This window comes from Somniosus microcephalus, chromosome 2 (genome assembly GCF_052327205.1).
Source record: "Somniosus microcephalus isolate GS21.2 chromosome 2, FLI_Smic_1.0, whole genome shotgun sequence".
Taxonomy (NCBI): Eukaryota; Metazoa; Chordata; class Chondrichthyes; order Squaliformes; family Somniosidae; genus Somniosus; species Somniosus microcephalus.
This window is the reverse complement of record NC_140988.1, coordinates 301,838,435-301,863,317: the sequence shown is the minus strand read 5'-3', so window position 1 is coordinate 301,863,317 and position 24,883 is coordinate 301,838,435. Positions and strand designations below refer to the sequence as shown.

Genomic DNA, 24,883 nt, shown 5'->3' with positions numbered 1-24,883 from the left:
GAACTGCAATGGTGCAGCCTTAGCAGAGAGGAAAAAGTTTACATGCTGCTTTTAATTGTTTTCAAAGCAGATACTGTACAGAGCCATGCAGCGATTGGCAGTTCAACTAACCAATAAATAGAGAGGCCGCCGCTTTACAAGCCCTTAAATGGAGAGCACAGAAGGAGAGGGGAACAAATGGCACGCGACGGGGGCGGGGCATTTGGAGCGGCGGCGGCGGCTGGACGGGGAACGCTCACTATGATTGACACAGCTATTAACCAATCAAACACCGCATAGCCCTGACCGACGTTCCGCGATCTGAACCTCTAGTGCGAGCGCAGAGCCAATCAGCGCCGCGTAGAAGGCGGGCTGGAGACGGATACAAGTTTCATCTGTGGCTGCAGCACCTGGGCAAACAGCAACAAAGTAACCCGGAAAAACCCCAAAGAAAATGTTGAGTTTAGGGTCGGGAGGCGGAAAAACGGCGAAACCGTCCTTTGTGTCTTACGTTTCACCAGAGGTGGGTTTTCATCCTTTTATTTCTTAATTCACGAAAAACCAGGACATGGATACTCCGGTTCAATCTCATGCTGGTGGTAAGTGATTGAAAGGAACCTGCGGAATGGGCGCGGTGGTTGTTTATTTCTGTAGCTGCAGTTCAAACTATGACTGTAGGCCTGGCATAGGAAGCTTCTAGCTTTGCAGAGCTGTGTCTGTGATTTCGGTGTTCTTCCTCCTCCCCTCCCTATCTTTAAATTAGGTCAGGAAAATCAGGACCAGTAAGAGTCAAACATGTCACACTGTATATTGTAATACATGCAGTCACTCGGACTTGGTCGCACTCTGCATGGAGTGTGGGACCGAGCTACGTTGGCTTCTCCAGTCAGGAGGCATTTAATATTATCCTTTGATCAAGGTTATTATACTGCAAGGAAGTTGGAGACTCCTTGGCATCACAGGAAAGCAGAGTGGCGGAGTCTCAGGGGGGGTTTCCGTGGATCGGCCTCTTGGGGAGGACGTGCAGCACGAAAGAAAATAGCAATTGCATTAAAGTGAATCGGGTGTGCAGTTACATTTCGGTAAACTCAACAACTGCTATACCCTGGCGACATCTATTAAATTGTTTAAAATCCAGCATATTTCCCAGTACAGTAAAGAAAATTATTTTTTTCCAAAGCTTGTATAATTTGACTTGTGCTTTTATTTATAAAAACAAAAGACTTGTATGTATCTTGAAAGAAAAAGAGACTTTCTTTTCTGTACTGGCTTTCCTGACCTCAAGATGTCCCAAAGTGCTTTTCAGCCCACCTGAGCATTCCTGATTATAATCGCTCAACCATTGGCGGCGGTGCCTTCTGTTGCCTCGGTCCTAAGCTCTGGAATTCCCTGCCTAAATCTCTGCCCCTTTTTCCTCCTTTTAAGACACTCCTTAAAACCTACCTCATTGACCAAGCTTTTGGTCACCTGCCCTAATTTCTCCTTATAGAAACATAGAAGATAGGAGCAGGAGTAGGCCAGTCAGCCCCTTGAGCCTGTTCTGCCATTTAATGAGATCATGGCTGATCATCCAAATTCAGTACCCTGTCCCTGCTTCCTCCCCATATCCCTTGATCCCTTTAGCCTTAAGAAATATATCCAACTCCTTCTTCTTGAATATATTTAATGAATTGGCCTCTACTGCCTTGTGTGGTAGAGAATTCCACAGGTTCACCACTCTCTGGGTGAAGAAATTCCTCCTCATCTCTGTCCTAAATGTCTTACCCCTTATCCTTAGACTGTGACCCCTGGTTCAGGACTCCCCCGCCATCGGGAACATCCTTCCTGCATCTAGTCTGTCTAGTTCTGTTAGAATTTTGTAAGTTTCAATGAGATGCTCTCTCATTCTTCTAAACTCTAGCGAATATAAGCCTAATCGACCCAACCTCTCTTCATACGTCATTCCTACCATCCCAGGTATCAGTCTGGTGAATCTTCGCTGCACTCCCTGCATGGCAAGAACATCCTTCCTCAGATAAGGTGACCAAAACTGTACACAATACTCAAGGTGTGGTCTCACCAAGGCCCTGTACAACTGCAGCAAGACATCCTTGCTCCTGTACTCGAATCTTCTCGCTATGAAGGCCAGCATACCATTTGTCATCTTAACTGCCTGCTTCACCTGCATGCTTACCTTCAGCGACTGGTGCACAAGGACACCCAGGTCTCGTTGCACTTCCCCTTTTCCCAATCTTTTGCCATTCAGACAATCTGCCTTCCTGTTTTTTGCCACTAAAGTGGATAACCTCGCATTTATCCACATTGGGCAGATGCATGGCAGATGCAGTATAATCACCCAACCTGTCCAAATCATACTTGAGTTTCTCTGCATCCTCCTCACAGCACACGCCCACCCAGTTTGTGTTGTCTGCAAACTTGGAGATATTACATCTAGTTCCCTCGTCTAGATCATTAATATATATTGTGAATAACTGGGGTCCTAGCACCGATCTCTGCGGTACCCCACTAGTCACTGCCTGCCACTTGGAAAAATGCCCATTTATTCCAACTCTTTGCTTCCTGTCTGCCAACCAGTTCTCTATCCAAGTCGGTACCTTACCCCCAATCCCATGTGCTTTAACTTTGCACGCTAATCTCTTATGCAGGACCTTATCGAAAGCCTTCTGAAAGTCCAAATACACCACATCCACTGGTTCTCCCATATCTATTCTACCAGTTACATCCTCAAAAAATTCCAGTAGATTAGTCAAGCACGATTTGCCTTTTGTAAATCCATGTTGACTTTGTCTGATCCTGTCACTGTTTTCCAAGTGCTCTGCTATTACATCTTTTATAATGGACTCTAGCATTTTCCCCACTACTGATGTCATGCTTACCGGTCTATAATTCCCTGTTTTCTCTCTACCACCTTTTTTTGAATAGTGGGGTAACATTAGCTACCCTCCAATCCATGGGAATTGTTCCAGAGTCTATCGAATGTTGGAAGATGACTAGCAATGCAGCTACTATTTCTAGGGCCAATTCCTTTAAGTACCCTAGGATGTAGATTATCAGGCCCTGGGGATTTATCGGCCTTCAATCCCATCAATTTCTCTAACACCATTTCCCTACAAATACTGATTTCTATCAGTTTATCCCTTTCATTAGACCCTATGTTCCCCGACATCTCTGGGAGGTTATTTGTGTCCTCCTTTGTGAAGGCAGAACCAAAGTATGTATTTAATTGGTCTGCCATTTCTTTGTTCCCCATTATAAATTCCCCTGATTCTGACTGCAAGGGACCTACGCTTGACTTCACCAATCTTTTTCTCTTCACATATCTCTATCACCTTTTTTGAATAGTGGGGTTACATTAGCTACCCTCCAATCCATGGGAACTGTTCCCGAGTCTATAGAATTTTGGAAGATTATGTGGCTCGGTGTCAAATTCTTTGTCTTATAATATTCTTGTGAAACACCTTGGGATGTTTTACTATGTTAAAGGTGCTCTCTAAATCCAAGTTCTTTTAGAAGTGCATTCAATGTAGGAAACTTGGTCTGTTAAAATATTTTTTGCAGTCCATTTTAAACAGTGGTGTTCTGGGGGAATTTGATTCAGTTTTTCATTTTGTGCAGCTTTAGAGTAATGGGGATATATGACGATGTCTCTATCTTATGATATAATTTATCATCAAAGAACAATTATGTGGAATACACTGGATAGGTGTCCTAACAAATGTAAGCCACTTGCCTCACTCAGTTATGGTGTGAAATGAGCTCCTTGATTCAATTAATTGCTTATGATTGACAGTAGAAAAATAGAAACATTGAAAAATAGGAGCAGGAGTAGCCCATTCGGCCCTTCGAGCCTGCTTCGCCATTCAATATGATAATGGCTGATCCTCTATCTCAATACCATATTCCCGCTCTCTTCCCATACCCCTTGATGCCATTTGTGTCTAGAAATCCTTCTTGAATATATTCAATGCCTTGGCCTCTACAGCCTTCTGTGGTAAAGAATTTCACAGGTTCACCACCCTCTGAGTGAAGAAATTTCTCATCATCTCAGTCCTAAATGCCCTACCCTGTATCCTGAGACTGTGAGCCCTCATTCTAGATTCCCCCCCCCCCCCCCCCCCCCCCCCAGCCAGGGGAAACATCCTCCCTGCATCCAGTCTGTCTAGCCCTGTCAGAATTTTAAATGTTTCAATGAGATCCCCTCTCATTCTTCAAAACTCTAGTGAATACAGGCCTAGTTGACCCAATCTCTCTCCATACGACAGTCCTGCCATCCCAGGAGTCAGTCTGGTGAACCTTCGTTGCACTCCCTCTATGGCAAGTATATAATTTCTTAGGTAAGGAGACCAAAACTGCACACAGTATTCCAGGTGTGGTCTCACCAAGACCCTGTGCAACTGTAGCAAGACATCCTTGCTCCTGTACTCAAATCCTCTTGCAATGAAGGCCAACATACCATTTGCCTTCCTAACTGCTGCACCTGCATGTTTGCTTTCAGTGACTGGTGTACAAGGACACCCAGGTCCCTTTTGTACATCAGCATTTCCCAATCTATTATCATTTAAATAATACTCTGCCTTTCTGTTTTTCCTACCAAAGTGGATAACTTCACATTTATCCACGTTATACTGCATCTGCCATGTATTTGCCCACTTGCTCAACTTGTCTAAATCGCCTTGAAGCCTCTTTGCATCCCTCTCACAACTCACAATCCCACCTAGTTTTGTGCCGTCAGCATACTTGGCAATATTACATTTGGTTCCCTCATCCAAATTATTGATTAGATTGTGAATAGCTGGGGTCCAAGCACTGATCCCTGCGGTACCCCACTAGTCACCGCCTGCCACCTCTCAAAAGACCCATTTATTCCTACTCTGTTTCCTGTCTGTTAACCAATTTTCAATCCATGCTAGTATATTACCTCCAATCCCATGTGCTTTAATTTTGCGCACTAACCTCTTATGTGGGACTTTATCAAAGGCCTTCTGAAAATCCAAATACACCACATCCACTGGTTCTCCTTTATCTATTCTATCAGTTACATCCTCAAAAAAACTTCATTAGGTTTGTCAAACACGATTTCCCTTTCATAAATCCATGTTGACTTTGTCTAATCCTGTTGATATTTTCTAAGTGTCCTGTTATCACATCCTTTATAATAGACTCTAGCATTTTCCCTACCACTGATATTCGGCTAACAGTCTGTAGTTCCCTGTTTTCTCTCCCTCCTTTATTAAATAGTGGGGTTACATTTGCCACCCTCCAATCTGCAGGAACTGTTCTATAATCTATAGAATTTTGGAAGATGACAACCAATGCATCCACTATTTCCATGGGATGCAGATTATTAGGCCCTGGGGATTTATCAGCTTTCAGTCCCATTAATTTCTCCAGCACTTTTTTTTACTAATTTCCTTTAATTCCTCCTTCTCACTAGACCCTTGGTTCCCTAGCATTTCTGGGAAGTTATTTGTGTCCTCTTCCATGAAGACAGAACCGAAGTATTTGTTTAATTGCTCCGCCATTTCCTTGTTCCCCATTATAAATTCTCCTGTTTCTGACTGTAAGGGACCTACATTTGTCCTCACTAATCATTTTATATACTTGTAGAAGCTTTTACAATCCGCTTTATGTTCCTTGCAAGTTTACTCTCGTACTCCATTTTTCCCCTCTTAATCAATCCCTTGGTCCTTTTCTTCTGAACTCTAAACTGCTCCCAATCCTCAGGCTTGCTACTTTTTCTGGCAACTTTATATGACTCCTCTTTGGATCTAATACTATCCTTAATTTCTTTTGTTAGCCATGGTTGGGCAGCTTTTCCTTTTTGTGTTTTTGCGCCAGAAAGGCGCGACAACAGTAGTTGTTCAGTATTAGCTGTTATCAGTGGAGATCTTTTATTAAAAAAATTGTGTTGATGGCAGCAAGTTTGTCAAAATTGTCTTCGATAGTGTTACTTCCTGATATGGAGATTGTGCCGTAATTCAAGATTGTACAGCATAAGGCTCAGGCGATCCCTGCTTGTATTGCTTTAGTTGATTTATTTTGTAATGTTTTCAACCTAGTGCCTTGTGAACCACTTGAAGCTGGAAGTTATATCTATCTATCTATCATCTCTATTGATAACTTCAACAATGATATGTTGGATGGCATCATGAGAGAGAATGTATAATTACAGTGAGTGGTTTGCCTGTCCCAGTGACTAAGCTTGAGTGCCTTAGTCAAGATAGAACAAGTTGATTTTGCTATAATTATTGTACTTAAAGAAAGAGCAAACTTGCAATTATGTTTAGTGTTTCATGACCTTGGGGTGTCCCAAAGTGCTTTACAGCCAATGAAGTACTTTTGAAGTGTCGTCACTGTTGTTATGTTGGCAAGTGCACCAGCCAGTTTGCACACAGCGAGATCCCACAAAGAGCAATGGTTTTTTTTTTTTTAAAAGTGTTGTTGGTCGAGGAATAAATAGTGACTGGGATGCTAGGAGAACGCTCCAGCTCCTCTTCAAATAGTGCCATACGATCTTTTACATCCAGCTGAGAGGACAGACAGGGCCTCTGTTCAACATCTCATCCAAAAGACAGCACTTCCAACAGTGCAGTGCAACACTCAATCTAGGGTCCTGAATTTAAATAAAGGAAACTACGATGGTCTGATGCGTGAATTGGGTAGGATTGATTTGGGAATGTCACTCAAAGGGTTAATGGTGGATAGGCAATGGCAAACATTCAAAGACCGCATGGATGAACTACAGAATTTGTTCATCCCAGTTTGGCATAAAAATAAAAAAAAGGTGACTCAACCGTGGCCAACGAGGGAAATTAGGGATAGCATAAGATCCAAGGAGAGGACATATAAATTGGCCAGAAAAAGCAGTAATCCAGAGGATTGGGAGCAGTTTAGGATTCAACAAAGGAGGACAAAGGGATTAATTAAGAAAGGGAAAATAGAATGAGAGTAAGCATGCAGGGAACATTAAAAACTGACTAAAAGCTTTTATAGATTGTGAAGAGAAAAAGATGGTGAAGTCAAGCGTAGGTCCCTTGCAGTCAGAATCAGGGGAATTTATAATGGGGAACAAAGAAATGGCAGACCAATTAAATACATATTTTGGTTCTGTCATCACAAAGGAGGACACAAATAACCTCCCAGAAATGTCAGGGAACATAGGGTCTGATGAAAGGGAGAAACTGAAAGAAATCAGTATTTGTAGGGAAATGGTGTTAGGGAAATTGATGGGATTGAAGGCCGATAAATCCCCAGGGCCTGATAATCTACATCCTAGGGTACTTAAGGAAGTGGTCCTAGAAATAGTAGATGCATTGCTGATCATCTTCCAACATTCGATGGAATCTGGAACAGTACCCATGGATTGGAGGGTAGCTAATGTTACCCCACTATTCAAAAAACGTAGTAGAGAGAAAACGGGGAATTACAGACCAGTAAGCCTGACATCGGTAGTGGGGAAAATGCTAGAGTCCTTTATAAAAGATGTAATAGCAGAGCACTTGGAAAACAGTGACAGGATCGGACAAAGTCAATATGGATTTACAAAAGGTAAATTGTGCTTGACTAATCAACTGGAATTTTTTGAGGACGTAACTAGTAAAATAGATAAGGGAGAACCAGTGGATGTGGTGTATTTGGACTTTCAGAAGGCTTTCGATAAGGTCCCACATAAGAGATTAGCGTGTAAAGTTAAGGCACATGGGATTGGGGGCAAGGCATTGACTTGGATAGAGAACTGGTTGGCAGATAGAAAGCAGAGTTGGAATAAACGGGTGTTTTTCTGAGTGGCAGGCAGTGACTAGTGGGGTACCGCAGGGATCGGTCCTTGGACCCCAGCTATTCACAATATATATTAATGATCTAGACAAGGGAACTAGATGTAATATCTCCAAATTTGCAGACGACACAAAGCTGGGTGGGCGTGTGTGCTGTGAGGAGGATGCCGAGAAACTACAGGATGATTTGGACAGGTTGGGTGATTGGGCAGAAGCATGGCAGATGCAATATAACGTGGATAAATGAGAGTTATCCACTTTGGTGTCAAAAACAGGAAGGCAGATTATCTGAATGGCAATAGATTGGGAGAAGGGGAAGTGGAACGAGACCTGGGTGTCCTTGTGCACCAGTCGCTGAAGGTAAGCATGCAGGTGCAGCAGCCGGTTAAGAAGGCAAGTGGTATGTTGGCCTTCGTAGTGAGAGGTTTGAGTACAGGAACAAGGATGTCTTGCTGCAGTTGTACAGGGCCTTGGTGAGACCACACCTTGAGTATTGTGTACAGTTTTGGTCGCCTTATCTGAGGAAGGATATTCTTGCCATGGAAGGAGTTTAGTGAAGATTCACCAGGCTGATACCTGGGATGGCAGGAATGACGTATGAGGAGAGATTGGGTCGATTGGGCTTGTACTCGCTGGAGTTTAGAAGAATGAGAGGGGATCTCATTGAAACTTATAAAATTCTGGCAGGACTGGACAGACTAGATGCAGGGAGGATGTTCCCGATGGTCGGGGAATCCAGAACCAGGGGTCAGAGTCTAAGGATAAGGGAGAGGCCGTTTAGGACAGAAATGAGGAGGAATTTCTTCACCCAGAGAGTGGTGAACCTGTGGAATTCTCTACCACAGAAGGCAGTTGAGGTCAATTCATTAAATATATTCAAGAAGGAGTTGGATATATTTCTTAAGGCTAAGGGGATCAAGGGGTATGGGGAGAAAGCAGGGACAGGGTACTGAATTTGGATGATCAGCCATGATCGCATTGAATGGCCTACTCCTGCTCCTATCTTCTATGTTTCTATGTATCAGTACTGTGCTCAAATGCCAGCCTAGATTATGTATGGCTGCAATCCTACAGTCCCTTCATAAGACTTATCTAAAGGGATCTAGACATTGGACACTTTTTTCTAGTTTTTAAAAATTCATTTATGGGATGTGGGCGTCGCTGGCAAGGCCAGCATTTATTGCCCATCCCTAATTGCCCTTGAGAAGGTGGTGGTGAGCCGCCGCCTTGAATTGCTGCAGTCCGTGTAGTGTCTTACTTTTCATGAAGTTCTAGCTTGTGTCTTGCTGGTACATACAGTTGCTGCACACATGAAAGGTGTATTTACACTCTTAACTGTCGTGTCTGTGCAAAGCACTGCAGATATAGCGTAAATGCAGCTTGCATCCAGTGTCTGGTTTGACCTGACGCCAGGTGAACTGGAGTGAGGCTCCCTGGCTGCAGGCATGTTCACTTTGTCAAGTTTATGCCTTGACACCCAACTCTAACTTCAAGCTTAATTTGCATGAAGCTGTATTGCTTTGCAACAATGCTAAACTTGTGCAGTGTGAGTATGCCATTATAAAGTAGAGATGTATTGTAGACGCTGGTACCCTAATGGAATGTATGCTCTTGATCATGTGAGCAGTAACATATTGCATTGTGGAAAAATGTTATTCATTGACAACTGCATATTATATGGGAACATATGCTGCTAATTATTTTAGGGACTCGGATGACCATTTGTGCTTTTATAGGTTATAAGAATTGTGCTTTTAGCCCTACCCTGTGCTACTCTGACCTGCTTAGCAGTTGGGGGTGGGATCTATAAGTAAAACATGTTGACCTCTTGTCTGAGATGTATAATTTCTCACTTACGTAAAACTGATGCAGTGAATGTGGAACAATAGAATCGGGCACCAGCAGCATTCCATTACTACAGGAAACTCTCGTTTAAACGGCACCTAAATATCTGGAATTCTCTTAACCGGCAAAATTCTCGCTCCGAAAACAGCATCTCCATAACCGGCAGTGTTGCCGAGTCCGAGTCTCCCGCGGTGGCTGAGTTAGTCAGTGGGGGTAGTTCTCCAAACTGCCACTACTCGGCTTCTTGGCGCTGTCGGAAGTTGGAACACCTCAAAACCCCTGTAACAGGAGTCTGACTCTCCCGCGTTGCCGGTAGTCTCTCTTCTGATCTGCCATTTTACAGGGGTACTGTGTGTCTCCCACGCTGTTGGTTGTCATTACATTGCATTATGGAAATCCCAAAAGTTGGTCCAAGCAAAAGGAAGAGAGTGGTAACTTTAAAACAGAAAATCGACATATGCCAACGACTAGAAAGGGGAGAGAAGCGTATCAACATTATGAATAAATTCAAAATCGGTTGTCAACAATCTACGACATCAAATCGCAGAAGGATAAGCTGCTCAAGTTTTATTCAAGCTCGGCGACATCCAAGAGTGTAGAGAAACAGCGTACGCTTCGTAATCCTAAGCTTGAAGAGCTGGATACTGTGCTTTGAGTGGTTTTCTCTTAAGCGTTCAGAGGGTATTCCGATTTCCGGACCCATGCTAATCAAAAAAGCGAAGGATTTTTACGCAAAGATGGAGCTCACTGACAAGTGTGCTTTCTCTGAGGGATGGCTAATGTGCTTCAAGGTACGGCACGGGATACGACGACTCGATATTTCCGGGGAGAAGAAATCAGCTGATCACGACGCCGCAGAAGAATACTGCGATTATTTAAATCGGATTGTGCAGCAACATGATTTGTCGCCAGCACAGCTATACAATGTCGATGAAACTGGCTTATTTTGGAGGTTTTTGCCAGAATTGACACTTGCTGGGGCTAGTGAGGCTAATGCTTCAGGTTACAAGAAAAATAAAGATCGTGTAACTGTGCTAACATGTGCGAACGCTGCTGGATCACACCGGGTTAAACTTCTTGTCATTGGGAAGTATAAAAATCCCCGTGCATTTAAAAATGTGAAGCACTTACCTGTTGAGTACAAAGCTCAAAGAAATGCTTGGATGGATAAGGAAATCATTTCGAATTGGTTCCATCATATTTTTGTTCCATCTGTGAGGGAACATTTCCATAGAATAGGGAAACCTGAAGATAGCAAATGCATTTTATTGCTTGATAATTGTAGAGCCCATCCGCATGAATCCGAGTTGGTTTCGGGAAATATTTTCACCATTTATTTGCCACCAAATGTAACTTCTCTCATACAACCCATGGACCAGGGTGTTATCCAAAATCTCAAGTGTCATTACAAGAAAGACTTCCTACGTAAACTGATAAACCAAGATGACAATATTCAGGCATTTCAGAAGGAATACAATAGAGTCATAGCGTCATAGAGTTTTACAGCACAGAAAGAGGCCCTTCGGCACATCGTGTCTGCGCCGTCCATCAATCCCTGTCCAGTCTAATCCCATTTTCCAGCATTTGGTCCATAGCCTTGTATGCAATGGCATTTCAAGTGCTCATCCAAATGCTTCTTGAATGTTGTGAGGGTTCCTGCCTCTACCACCCTTTCAGGCAGAGAGTTCCAGATTCCAACCACCCTCTGGGTGAAAAAGTTCCTCCTCAAATCCCCTCTAAATCTCCTGCCCCTTACCTTGAATCTATGCCCCCTTGTTATTGACCCCCCTACTAAGGGGAAAAGTTCCTCTTTATCTACCCTATCTATGCCCCTCATCATTTTGTACACCTCAATCAGGTCCCCCCTCAGCCTTCTTTGCTCCAAGGAAAACAACCCCAGCCTGTTTAGTCTTTCTTCATAGCTGAGGCGCTCCATCCCAGGTAATATCCTGGTGAATCTTCTCTGCACCCTCTCTAAAGCAATCACATCCTTCCTATAGTGTGGTGACCAGAACTGCACACAGTACTCCAGCTGTGGCCTCACCAGCGTTTTGTACAGCTCCATCATAACCTCCCTGCTCTTATATTCTATGCCTCGGCTAATGAAGGCAAGTATCCCATATGCCTTTTTAACCACCTTATCTACCTGTTCCGCTGCCTTCAGGGATCTATGTACATGCACACCAAGGTCCCTCTGACCCTCTGTACTTCCTAGGGTCCTACCACTCATTGTGTACTCCCTTGCCTTATTTGTCCGTCCAAAATGCATCACCTCGCACTTTTCAGGGTTAAATTCCATTTGCCACTTTTCCGCCCATCTGACCAACTCGTTTATATCTTCCTGTAGCCTGAGGCTTTCCTCCTCACAATTTACCACCCCACCAATTTTTGTGTCATCTGCGAACTTACTGATCATACCTTTTACATTCTCGTCCAAATCATTTATGTAGATCACAAACAGCAAGGGACCCAGCACCGATCCCTGAGGTACCCCACTGGACACAGGCTTCCAGTCACAAAAGCAACCTTCGACCATCACCCTCTGCCTCCTGCCACTCAGCCAGTTTAGGATCCAACGCGCCAAGGCACCCTGGATCCCATGGGCTCTTACCTTCTTGACCAGTCTCCTATGCATGACTTTGTCAAAAGCTTTACTGAAGTCCATGTAAACCACATCCACAGCATTTCCCTCATCCACACACCTAGTCACCCCCTCGAAAAATTCAATCAGATTTGTCAGACATGATTTACCCTTGACAAAGCCATGCTGACTATCCCCGATTAATCCTTGCCTCTCCAAGTGGAGACTAATTTTGTCCCTCAGAATTTTTTCCAATAATTTCCCTACCACAGATGTTAGGCTCACTGGCCTGTAATTCCCTGGTTTATCCCTGCTACCCTTCTTGAATAATGGTACTACGTTAGCTGTTCTCCAGTCCTCTGGTACATCCCCTGTGGCCAGAGAGGTTCTGAAAATTTGTGTCAGAGCCCCTGTAATCTCCTCCCTTGCCTCACACAACAGCCTGGGATACATCTCGTCCGGGCCTGGGGATTTATCCACTTTTTGGCCTGCTAAAACCGCTAGTACCTCCTCCCTCTCGATGCTAATATGTTCCAAGTATGTCACAGTCCCCTTGCCCGATTTCTATGTCTACATCATCTTTCTCCATAGTGAACACAGATGCAAAAAATTCATTTAAAACCCCGCCTACATCATCTGGCTCTACACACAGATTGCCACTTTGGTCCCTAATGGGCCCTACCCTTTCCCTGGTTATCCTCTTGCCCTTAATATACTTATAAAACATCTTAGGATTTTCCTTTATTTTGCTCGCCAGTGTTATTTCATGGCCCCTCCTCGCCCTCCTAATTTCTTTTTTAAGTATGCCCCTGCACTTTTTATACTCCTAGGGCTTCCTCCGTCTTTAGTCTTTTGTAACTGCCAAAAGCCCCCCTTTTTTTCCTAATGCATTTTTGTATATCCCTTGTCATCCAAGGTTCCCTTTGCTTGTTGGTCCCACCTTTGACCTTTACAGGAACATGTTGGCGTTGTACTCTCTCTCTTTCCCCTCTGAAAGCCTCCCACTGCTTTGATGTGGATTTTCCTATAAGTAGCTGCTCCCAGTCCACTTTGGCCAGATCCTGCCTTATCATATTAAAATCGGCCATCCCCCAATTTAGAACCCTTATTTCCGGGCCGTCATTGTCTTTTTCCATGGCCACCTTAAATCTCACCGAATTATGCTCACTGTTGCCAAAATGCTCTCCTACTGACACTTCCACCACTTGCCCGGCTACATTCCCTAGAATTAGGTCCAGTACCGCCCCCTCTCTCTTGTAGGACTTTCTACATGTTGGCTCAAAAAGCTCTCCTGGATGCACTTTAAGAATTCTGCACCCTCTAAGCCTTTCACACTCTGACTATCCCAATTAATATTGGGGAAGTTGAAATCCCCCACTATTATTACCCTATTATTTTCGCACTTCTCTGAGATTTGCCTACATATCTGTTCCTCTATCTCCCCCTGACTGTTTGGGGGCCAAAATACACTCCCAGCAAGGTGCTTGCCCCCTTTTTGTTTTTAAGTTCTACCCATATGGCCTCATTAGAGGAACCCGCTAATATATCATCCCTCCTTACAGCAGTAATCGACTCCTTAATTAATATTGCAACACCCCCTCCCCTTCTACAACCCCCTCTGTCTCTCCTGAAGATTCTATACCCCGGAATATTGAGCTGCCAGTCCTGACCCTCCCTCAACCATGCCTCCGTGATAGCAACAATATCGTACTCCCATGTGTTCAACAACAACTTCAGTTCATCCACCTTATTTGCAAGACTCCTTGCATTAAAATAAATGCCTTCCAGCCTTGCCATATTCCCTTTTGCCCTCACATATTTTCTCTGCCTTCCCAGCTGACTTGTTTTTTCCTCTGTATTTGGCTGTAAATCACCCCCTACTATAGCTCCACTCTGTATCCCATCCCCCTGCCAAGTTAGTTTAAACCCGCCTCCCCCCCCCCCCCCCCCCCCAGCAGTGCTAGCAAACCTCCCCGCAAGGACATTGGTCCCCCTCTGGTTCAGGTGTCGACTGTCCGACTTGTACAAGTCCCACCTTTCCCAGAAGCAGGCCCAGTGATCCAGGAAACTAAAGCCCTCCCCCCTGCACCATCCCTTTGGCCACGCATTCATCTGTTCTATCTTCCTATTCCTATACTCACTAGCACGTGGCACCGGGAGTAATCCAGAGATTACAACCTTTGAGGTCCTGCTCTTTAATCTTCCACCTAGCTCCCTAAATTCTTGCTGCAGGACCTCATCCCTCTTTTTACCTATGTCGTTGGTACCAATGTGGACCACGACCTCTGCCTGTTCACCCTCCCCCTCCAGAATGCCCTGCAGCCGCTCAGTGACATCCTTGACCCTGGCACCAGGGAGGCAACAAACCATCCTGGATTCACGTCTACGGCCACAGAAACGCCTATCTGTTCCCCTTACTATAGAATCCCCTACCACTATTGCTCCCCCACTCTTTTTCCTCCCTTCCTGGGCAGCAGGAGCACCCCCAGTGCCAGGAAGTTGGCTGCTGCTGCCTTCCCCTGGTGAGTCATCCCCCTCAACAGTATGCAAATCGGTATACCTGTTTGAGAGGGGAATGGTCACAGGGGTCTCCTGCACTACCTGCCTGCTTCTATTGCTCCGCCTGGTGGTCACCCATTTCCTTTCTTCCTGTGCAACCCTTCCCTGCGGTGTGACCAACTCACTAAACGTGCTATCCACGACCCTCTCGGCATCGTGAATGCTCAACAACCCATCCACCCGCAGCTCCAGCACCTCAATGCGGTCTGCTAGTAGCTGCAGATGGATGCATTTCCTGCACATGTGGTCATCAGGGGCAGTGTCCCTGAATTCCCACATAGAGCAAGAGGAGCACATCACGGGGCTGGGCTCTCCTGGCATGACTTACCCTTTAATTAATTTAAATTAAATTCACTAACACCAATTAAAGATATCTCTAAGGCGCTTGTATAGTCTACCTACAGTCCCTGCTACACCAGAAAAGACCCTAGTCACTATAAACTACAGAGTTAAAGTTTAAAAAAGAGAAATACTCACCAACCAATCACTTACCTGCTCCCTGGTGACGTCACACACTGATTACTTTTTACCTCTCTCCCCGCTGCTGAGTTGGTAAGCCTCGCTGCTTGCGCCGGCTTTTCTCCCGAGCTCCTCGCCTCGCTGCCGCCCCCGAACTGGTCGGGCCTCGCTGCTTGCGCCGGCTTTTCTCCCGAGCTCCTCCTCGCCTCGCTGCCGCCCCCGAACTGGTTGGGCCTCGCTGCTTGCGCCGGCTTTTTTCCCGAGCTCCTCCTCGCCTCGCTGCCGCCCCCGAACTGGTCGGGCCTCGCTGCTTGCGCCGGCTTTTCTCCCGAGCTCCTCCTCGCTGCCGCCCCCGAACTGGTCGGACCTCGCTGCTTGCGCCGGCTTTTCTCCGTTAAAGATGCCATCTTTAATGCTGCATGTTTCTGGAACTTGGTGAAAGGTCACACTTTGAGACAAGCCTGGCGCAAATTCTGTAATGTTTGCTGAAGGTGGTTCTTCAGAGGAGGAATTTCATGGGTTCAATGTTCGTCCCAAGAGGAGTACAGTAATGGAAATGGCTGGCATGGTGAAAAATGTAGGCCCAGCAAACCCTCTACGTCACCAGTGAAAGTGATATTGAGCAGTGGGTTGATGCAGATAGAGAAGTTGCTGTTGTGCATATGCTAAGTGATGATGAAATAATGGAGAATGTTTTGAATCCAAAGAAAGAAAAGGAAAGTGAGATGGAAAGTGAAGAGGATGAGATTTCTGAAGAGATGATTTCTTGGGCTAAAGTTGCAGAAGGATTTGCTTCATTCCTCAAATTTGCTGAAAGCTATTCTGCCCAAGAAGTTATGCACCTCCATATTCTGCATTCCACCTTTCTACAAAAAAGGCAAGAGTCCAATAAGCAAGCAGACATCCGGGACATATTTGGGAAAGCTTCCAAAAGAGTTGAAGCAGTGGAAGTGCCTGAAGAATCTGTTAAAGTGCATGATCCTGATGACCCAGCTGACAGGGATATTCCTGATGAACCAGTTGATTTGGAATAAGTGTACAGTCAACCACAGTACTTTATACTGTACGGTACAGTCGTTATAAGTTTTGTTTTACTGTTAAGTAATTAAAGAGTTATGGATTACCCTCAACTGGCAGTACTGTACTTAATCAAGCATCTTCCACCATCCATTTAACACAACATTCTGTAGGTGAGTACCCAATTACTGTATACTGCACATTTCTTGATTTAAATAAAAATTTTCTTTGTTAAAAATAGCCTCGGTAGATAACCCTCTCCGTCATCCGGAAATTTTGATAAATTTATCCGGCACGTTGGTGCCGGATAAAAAAGAGTTTCCTGTACTTGTGGAAGAACGACCTCTGCTCACTTCTTTTCCTTGCTGCAGAAGCTTGAATTTAAAGCAGAGGTTTTCAAACTTTTCATAGAATCACAGAATCCCCACAGTGCAGATAGAGGCCATTTCGGCCCATCGAGCCTGCACCGACACATATCCCACCCTACCCCCGTAACCCCACGTATTTAATCCCCTAACACTAAGGGTCAATTTATCATAGCCAAATCAACCTAACCTGCACATCTTTGGACTGTGGGAGGAAACTGGAGCACCCGGAGGAAACCCACGCAGACACAGGGAGAATGTCTGTGTGGAGTTTGCACAGTCGCCCGAGGCCGGATTTGAACCCGGGTCCCTGGTGCTGAGAGGCAACAGTGCTAACCACTATGCCACCGTGCCTCCCTCCTTTTCTACAATAATAACACCCAGCAAATGTTGACGCACTCCAGGGGCCTGCTTACCTGACCTGGTTGGGGGAAGATCTAATTGAGGTGTTTAGATCTGCACTATTAAATCCCCGCATCATATTAGGGAAACTATTTCCTCTGGTGGGGGAAATCCAGAAAGAGGGGGCACAATGTTAAAATTAGAACTAGGCCATTTGGGAGTGAAATCAGGGAGCACTTTTTCACAGAAAGGGTAGTGGAAATCTGGCAGACCCCCCCCCCCCCCCCCCCCCCCCCGCCCCAAAGGCAGTGGACGTTGGGTCAACTCAAATTTTCAAGACAGATCGCTAGATTTTGCTGGATAAGGGTATCGAGGAAAATGGAGATCAGTCATGAACTAATTGAATGGTGGAACAATCTAAAGGGGCTGAATGGCTTATTCCTGTTCATGTGTTTCAAAGCTATCCAGTGGAAAACTGTGCTATTATTGTAGAATATATTAAAAAAAAAAAAAAAAAATATATAGTCCACAAATACAAACTAAATATTTTTGGGCTCTCTAGTGTCCTATGACCTTAATTTTTAAAACCTGAGTTAAAGGTCTGTCATACATAAAATAAAAGTGATAATTCATGGGCACAATATTCAGTATATTTTAAAATAAAAATTAGGTTTGAAAGATGTTTGACGTGTTTCATGATAACTGTAGAATGCATTTTTAGGGATTCTGTAGATATTTAGTTTCTCTTTTGTGTAATGTGCTATTACATCTCTTGTATAATGCAAATGATTTCATTAAATGGTAATTCACAATCTCTTGCTTTCTTTTGATATCTTTGCACAGGAGGATGATTGGCCTTGAATCTCCTGTCAGGGTGCATTTAAGGATTACAGAGCAGCATTAGTGTATAATTCAATGGCAAAATACTGCGGATGCTGGAAATCTGAAATAACAACAGAAACATAGAAACATAGAAGATAGGAGCAGGAGTAGGCCATTCGGCCCCTCGAGCCTGCTCTGCCATTTAATGAGATCATGGCTGATCATCCAAATTCAGTACCCTGTCACTGCTTTCTCCCCATATCCCTTGATCCCTTTAGCCTCAAGAAACATATCGAACTCCTTCTTGAATATATTTGAATTGGCCTCAACTGCCTTTTGTGGTAGAGAATTCCACCGGTTCACCACTCTCTGGGTGAAGAAATTCCTCCTCATCTCTGTCCTAAATGGCTTACCCCTTATCCTTGGACTGTGACCCCTGGTTCTGGACTCCCCTGCCATCGAGAACATCCTTCCTGCATCTAGTCTGTCTAGTCCTGTTAGAATTCTATAAGTTTCAATGAGATCCCCTCTCATTCTTCTAAACTCCAGCGAATATAAGCCCAATTGACCCAATCTCTCCTCATACGTCATTCCTGCCATCCCAGGTATCAGTCTAGTGACTCTTCGCTGCACTCCCTGCATGGCAAGAACATCCTTCCTCAGATAAGGTGACCAAAACTGCACACAATACTCAAGATGTGGTCTCACCAAGGCCCTGTACAACTGCAGCAAGACATCCTTGCTCCTGTACTCTAATCCTCTCGCTACGAAGGCCAACATACCATTTGCCTTCTTAACCGCCTGTTGCACCTGCATGCTTACCTTCAGCGACTGGTGCACAAGGACACCCAGGTCTCGTTGCACTTCCCCTTCTCCCAATCTATTGCTGTTCAGATAATCTGCCTTCCTGTTTTTGCCACCAAAATGGATAACCTCACATTTATCCACATTATACTGCATCTGCCCAATCACCCAACCTGTCCAAATCATACTGAAGTTTCTCGGCATCCTCCTCACAGCACACACGCCCACCCAGCTTTGTGTCATCTGCAAACTTGGAGATATTACATCTAGTTCCCTCGTCTAGATCATTAATATATATTGTGAATAGCTGGGAAAAACTAAGCAGGCCAGGCAGCATCCGTGGAGAGAGAAACAGAGTTAATGCTTCAGGTCTGGGACCCTTCATCAGAACTGGAAAAACCTGCTTAATATCTGTTACATCTCCAGCTTTTTCCAGTTCTGATGAAGAGTCCCAGACCTGAAACGTTAACTCTGTTTCTCTCTCCATGGATGCTGCCTGGCCTGCTGAGTTTTTCCAGCGTTTTCTGTTATTAGTGTATAATTGTTTGCGGTTTTATTTGGGTGGAGATGGTTCAGGCTGTTCCTTGCACAAGTAATCAGTTGATTTGTGTGCATTTTTAGGAGTCTTTTACAAATTTGGGTCTGCTATCACTACCTCCTTGCGTTTAATGGCTTCAGTTACTCCCCTACATAGTCCAAGTGTCTTACTTTCATGGGAGTTGACTCGCACTGCCCTATATCTACTTATACAATAACGTAATCCAGGGATGTAACAGTAACATTTAACAGCAACACCTTGCATTTATATAGCACCTTTAACATCGCATTAATGGCAAGCTAAATAACAAAATATGAGGTGTGAGTAAAAGCTTGGTCAAATAGGTGGCTTTTAAGGAGGGGATCCTAGAGCTCCGGGCTCAGATGGATGAAGACACAGCTGCTAATGGAGCAAAGGAAATAGGGATGCACACGAGGCCAGACTCTGAGGAACGCTGAGACTGGGGGTTGTGGTGAGCAATGTAACTATTTTTGGGTGTGTGGCCCAGTCACGATTCTGCACATGCACGAAACTTAACATTGGAAAAATCCGCAGAGAGCTGTGCAGCTTATAGGGAACGTTGGTGGTGAGGGTATGGAGTTTGTGGCTTGGGCCAAAGCTGATGGCTTCATCCATTCCAGTGTTTAACTGGAGGCCATTGCAGCTCGTCCAAGACTAGATGTTGGACAAGTAGCCTGACAACACAAAGGCAGTAGAGAGGTTGAGAAAGGTGGTGGCGAGGTAGAACTGGGTGTTGTCAGTGTACATGACCCCATGTCTTTGGATGAAGTTGCCAAGGGACAGCATGTAGATGAGGAAGGGGGGGGCCAAAGAGAGATCCTTTGGGGACTCCAGAAGTAATGGTGCAGAGGCAGAAAGAGAAGGCATTGCTGGAGATGTTTTAGCTACAATGGGATAGGCCAGTGTGGAACCACACGAGGGCAGACCCACACTGCTGGACAATGAGGGAGAGGTGTTGAAGGGGGATACAAAGCTGGGTGGGCGTGTGTGCTGTGAGGAGGATGCTGAGAAACTCCAGGATGATTTGGACAGGTTGGGTGATTGGGCAGAAGCATTGCAGATGCAGTATAATGTGGATAAATGTGAGGTTATCCACTTTGGTGGCAAAAACAGGAAGGTAGATTATTATCTGAATGGCAATAGATTGGGAGAAGGGGAAGTGCAATGAGACCTGGGTGTCCTTGTGCACCAGTCGCTGAAGGTAAGCATGCAGGTGCAGCAGGCGGTTAAGAAGGCAAATGGTATGTTGGCCTTCATAGCGAGAGGATTCGAGTATAGGAGCAAGGATGTCTTGCTGCAGTTGTACAGGGCCTTGGTGAGACCACACCTTGAGCATTGTGTGCAGTTTTGGTCGCCTTATCTGAGGAAGGATGTTCTTGCCATGGAGGGAGTGCAGCGAAGATTCGCCAGACTGATACCTGGGATGGCAGGAATGACGTATGAGGAGAGATTGGGTCGATTGGGCTTATACTCGCTGGAGTTTAGAAGAATGAGAGGGGATCTCATTGAAACTTATAAAATTCTGACAGGACTGGACAGACTAGATGCAGGAAGGATGTTCCCGATGGTCGGGGAGTCCAGAATCAGGGGTCACAGTCTAAGGATAAGGGGTAAGCCATTTAGGACAGAAATGAGGAGGAATTTCTTCACCCAGAGAGTGGTGAACCTGTGGAATTCTCTACCACAGAAGGCAGTAGAGGCCAATTCATTAAATATAGTCAAGAAGGAGTTGGATATATTTCTTAAGGCTAAGGGGATCAAGGGATATGGGGAGAAAGCAGTGACAGGGTACTGAATTTGGATGATCAGCCATGATCGCATTGAATGGCGGAGCAGGCTTGAGGGGCCGAATGGCCTACTCCTGCTCCTATCTTCTATGTTTCTAATATTGTGGTTGACCGTGTAGAAGACTGCAGAGAGGTTGAGGTGGGATAGTCCACAACAGTCACAATGGATGCCACTTGTGGCTTTAAATAGAGCCGTTTCAGTGCTGTGACCATGGAAACTGGGCTGCAAGGAAGATGGCCATGGATTTGGGAGGAGAAGTTCAAGGACTTTGGAGAGGAAAAGGAGATTGGGGATGGAGCAGGAATTTGCAAGGACAGTGGAGATAAGGGTGGTTTCTTTGAGAAGTGGGGTGATAATGGTGATTTTTGAAAGGGAAGGGGACAATAACCTGCAGAGAGGGAACCATTTACAATGTCAGTTAGCATGGGGGTAAGGAAGAGGTGATCTGGATATTTGTGCTTTTTACATGTACTTCTCAATCTCTCAAAGTGGACCAAGTAAACATTTGGTGAGATGAGGCACGATATGAATAGATGAGCTGTTTTATTTCATAGTAAAATGAACGTTTTATAGCAGCAGTTATGATCAGAATCACTTAATCAACCTTCATGTAACAATACAAAATAAAGAACATGCCACATTTCCCCCACATAGGTGGGCTGTCTTGCTTGACTTAAACAAAATATCTCACCAGATTTGTAACTTTCCTGCAGCCTTTTGCTAGGTATCGGCTTTCTCTTGTGCAGCATTCTTTCAGAAAGTCTCTGCCAGCTTGTGTTCCTCAATTCGCAGCCAAAAAAAATCAAAGAATTTCTGTTTTGTTTCTCCTCCCCCCCACCCCCCCCAAATTTCTGAGGTAGGGTTAAAAAGTGCTTATTTATCTTCTACGGAGAGGTGACATCAAAGCTAACTCATTAGAATATAATTTTGGCACTTTTTAAAAATAACTTGCATGATCAGAGAATGTGCTAAAACACAATATTTGAAGTTACTTTATTCAAATCCTTTCTGTGGAAAAATAAATGGTAAAAAATCCCAAAATATGACTGGGCTTATTGATGGCTTTTAAGAGGACTGTGTTGTAAATGAATACCACCAATTTGCTGTTTATGTAGCAAATGACCAAAGTGCTTTATTTTATCGGGGAAGGGAGGGATGGGGAAGAAAGGAAAGAAACATAGATGGATAAGGCAACAGATGGTAGGAGAGGTGAGCAAAAGCTTGATTTTGAAAAGATGAATTTTGAGCGAGCTTTAGAGGAGAAGGGCTTGGGGAGGGCAGCTGAAGGCTCTGCACCAATGGTGGGCAAAGGGAAAATTTTAGATTGATTTTTCAGACGGAGCCTGTGCAGTTAATTCTTTTAATTTTAAAAGTTCAGTTGTAGTATATTGCACTGTTCTGCCTCTAATTCTGCCTGGGCAATTCTTTTGGAACCTAGGTAAGAACAGGTCAACTGTCTCAAGATGCATTTGCTATACTTGCCTCAGTTATCTCTTTTTTCAGCTTTTCTTCAAATGTCATTCTCTGAGCTGTTTTCAGAATTTTATTCTGTAACATTACTAATGAATGCTTTTCATTATTCACAAATACATTAATTTTAAAACAAGTTGTGCATAATAATTCTTCTCTTTCCTGCCCTCCCCAGTCTGCTTAAAATGGCATTATCATTTTGAGAGTTTTCATGCTGAAATGCTCCACACTGTTGAGGATGCCAAATTACCCATATCTGGCGTTTGTGCTACTGTGTTAACTCAAATTGTAGAGATGAGATCAGTGATACAAATGGCATCACTGCATCACCGTTTATATTGCACATTTCCAAATGTTGCCGAACTTTTCAACGATAAGGAGGACAGGAAGCATTATTAATATGATGAAATAGGTTTTGTCCATCTCAGAATGCCATAACTTTGTACAGTTTCTTTCACCGATATTTGACACAAATAGCTGTAGCGCAAAGCACAACATTTTGCATAAGCTTCTAAATGTATCTTAAAAGTTGCTGATTGAATTATGAGGAAAAATAGAATCATTTGGCCTGCTGGGTAGAAGATTGTGCGTATGCAAGCCATAAACCGCTACATACAGTATAACATTTCCTTCCTGTGTTGCTGGATTGTGATGGAGTAATGCAGCTAGTTGGATGAGCAATAAATGAGCAGAAGTTGCTTTATTTTATTACAATCTTTTTCATCTGACCAGCTTGTAGTTTTACAAAAAAAGCAGAAAGGTTTATTTTACTATTATCTTTATTAGAACATTTTTAAAAAAGGATGCAAAACAGGCCATTCAGTCCATTGAAGGCAAGTACATGTAAATATTTTGTAAATAACCCTAATTTTTGTTTGTCTTCTGTACTTTTAAATAGTAGTCCATTCCCTTTACATAGAAACATAGAAGATAGGAGCAGGAGTAGGCCATTCGGCCCCTCGAGCCTGCTCCGCCATTCGATGAGATCATGGCTGATCATCCAAACTCAGTACCCCGTACCTGCCTTCTCACCATATCCCTTGATACCTTTAGCTCTAAGAAATATATCTAACTCCTTCTTGAATATAGTTAAAGACTTGGCCTCAACTGCCTTCTGTGGTAGAGAATTCCACAGGTTCACCACTCTCTGGGTGAAGAAATTCTTCCTCATCTCTGTCCTAAATGGCTTACCCCTTATCCTTAGACTACGACCCCTGGTTCTGGACTCTCTGACCATTGGGAACATTCTAACTGCATCTAGTTTGTCCAGACCTGTCAGAATTTTATAAGTTTCGATGCGATTCCCCTCTCATTCTTCTAAACTCCAGCGAGTATAAGCCCAATCTCTCCTCATATGTCATTCCTGCCATCCCAGGGATCAGCCTTGTGAATCTTCGCTGAACTCCTTCCATGGCAAGAACATCCTTCCTCAGATAAGGCGACCAAAACTACACACAGTACTCAAGGTGTGGTCTCACCAAGGCCCTGTACAACTGCAGCAGGACATCCTTGCTCCTGTACTCAAACTCTTTCGCTATGAAGGCCAACATACCATTTGCCTTCACCGCCTGCTGCACCTGCATGCTTACCTTCAGCGACTGGTGCACAAGGACACCCAGGTCTCGTTGCACTTCCCCTTCTCCCAATCTATTGCCATTCAGATAATAGTCTGCCTTTCTGTTTTTGGCACCAAAGTGGATAACCTCGCATTTATCCACGTTATATTGCATCTGCCACGCTTATGCCCAATCACCCAACCTGTCCAAATCATACTGGAGTTTCTCGGTATCCTCCTCACAGCACACACACCCACCCAGATTTGTCGTCTGCAAACTTGGAGATATTACATCTAGTTCCCTTATCTAGATCATTAATGTATATTGTGAATAGCTGGGGTCCAAGGACCGATCCCTGCGGTACCCCACTAGTCACTGCCTGCCACTCGGCAAAAGACCCGTTAATTCCTACTCTCTCTGCTTTCTGTCCGCCAACCAGTTCTCTATCCAAGTCAATACCTTGCCTCCAATCCCATGTGCCTTAACTTTACACGCTAATCTCTTATGCGGGACCTTATCGAAAGCCTTTTGAAAGTCCAAATACACCACATCTACTGGTTCTCCCTTATCTATTTTTCCAGTTACATCCTCAAAAAATTCCCGTAGATTAGCCAAGCACGATTTACCTTTTGTAAACCCATGTTGACTTTGTCCGATCCTGTCACTGTTTTCCAAGTGCTCCGCTGTTACATCCTTTATAATGGACTCTAGCATTTTCCCCACTACCGATGTCAAGCTTACCGGTCTGTAATTCCCCGCTTTCTCTCTACCACCCTTTTTGAATAGTGGGGTAACATTAGCTGCCCTCCAATCCATGGGTACAGTTCCAGATTCCAGCGAATTTTGGAAGATGATCAGCAATGCATCTACTATTTCTAGGGCCACCTCCTTAAGTACCCTAGGATGTAGATTATCGGGCCCTGGGGATTTATCAGCCTTCAATCCCGTCAATTTCCCTAACA

The 24,883-nt window shown here is 44.4% G+C and overlaps 1 protein-coding gene across 3 annotated transcripts in view; it reads left to right on the top strand.

Moving 5' to 3' along the window:
• The first annotated feature begins 234 nt into the window (after positions 1–234).
• Positions 235–24,883, top strand: part of mtmr12 (myotubularin related protein 12) — a 115,391-nt gene continuing 90,742 nt past the window's right edge. Inside the window, exon 1 of one of the 3 annotated variants that reach the window (XM_085973703.1) lies at positions 235–502. In XM_085973703.1, coding sequence (XP_085829829.1) covers positions 434–502 — 69 coding nt within the window. In that variant the 5' untranslated portion in view covers positions 235–433. The other 2 variants (XM_085973708.1, XM_085973715.1) reach the window with 2 other exon arrangements.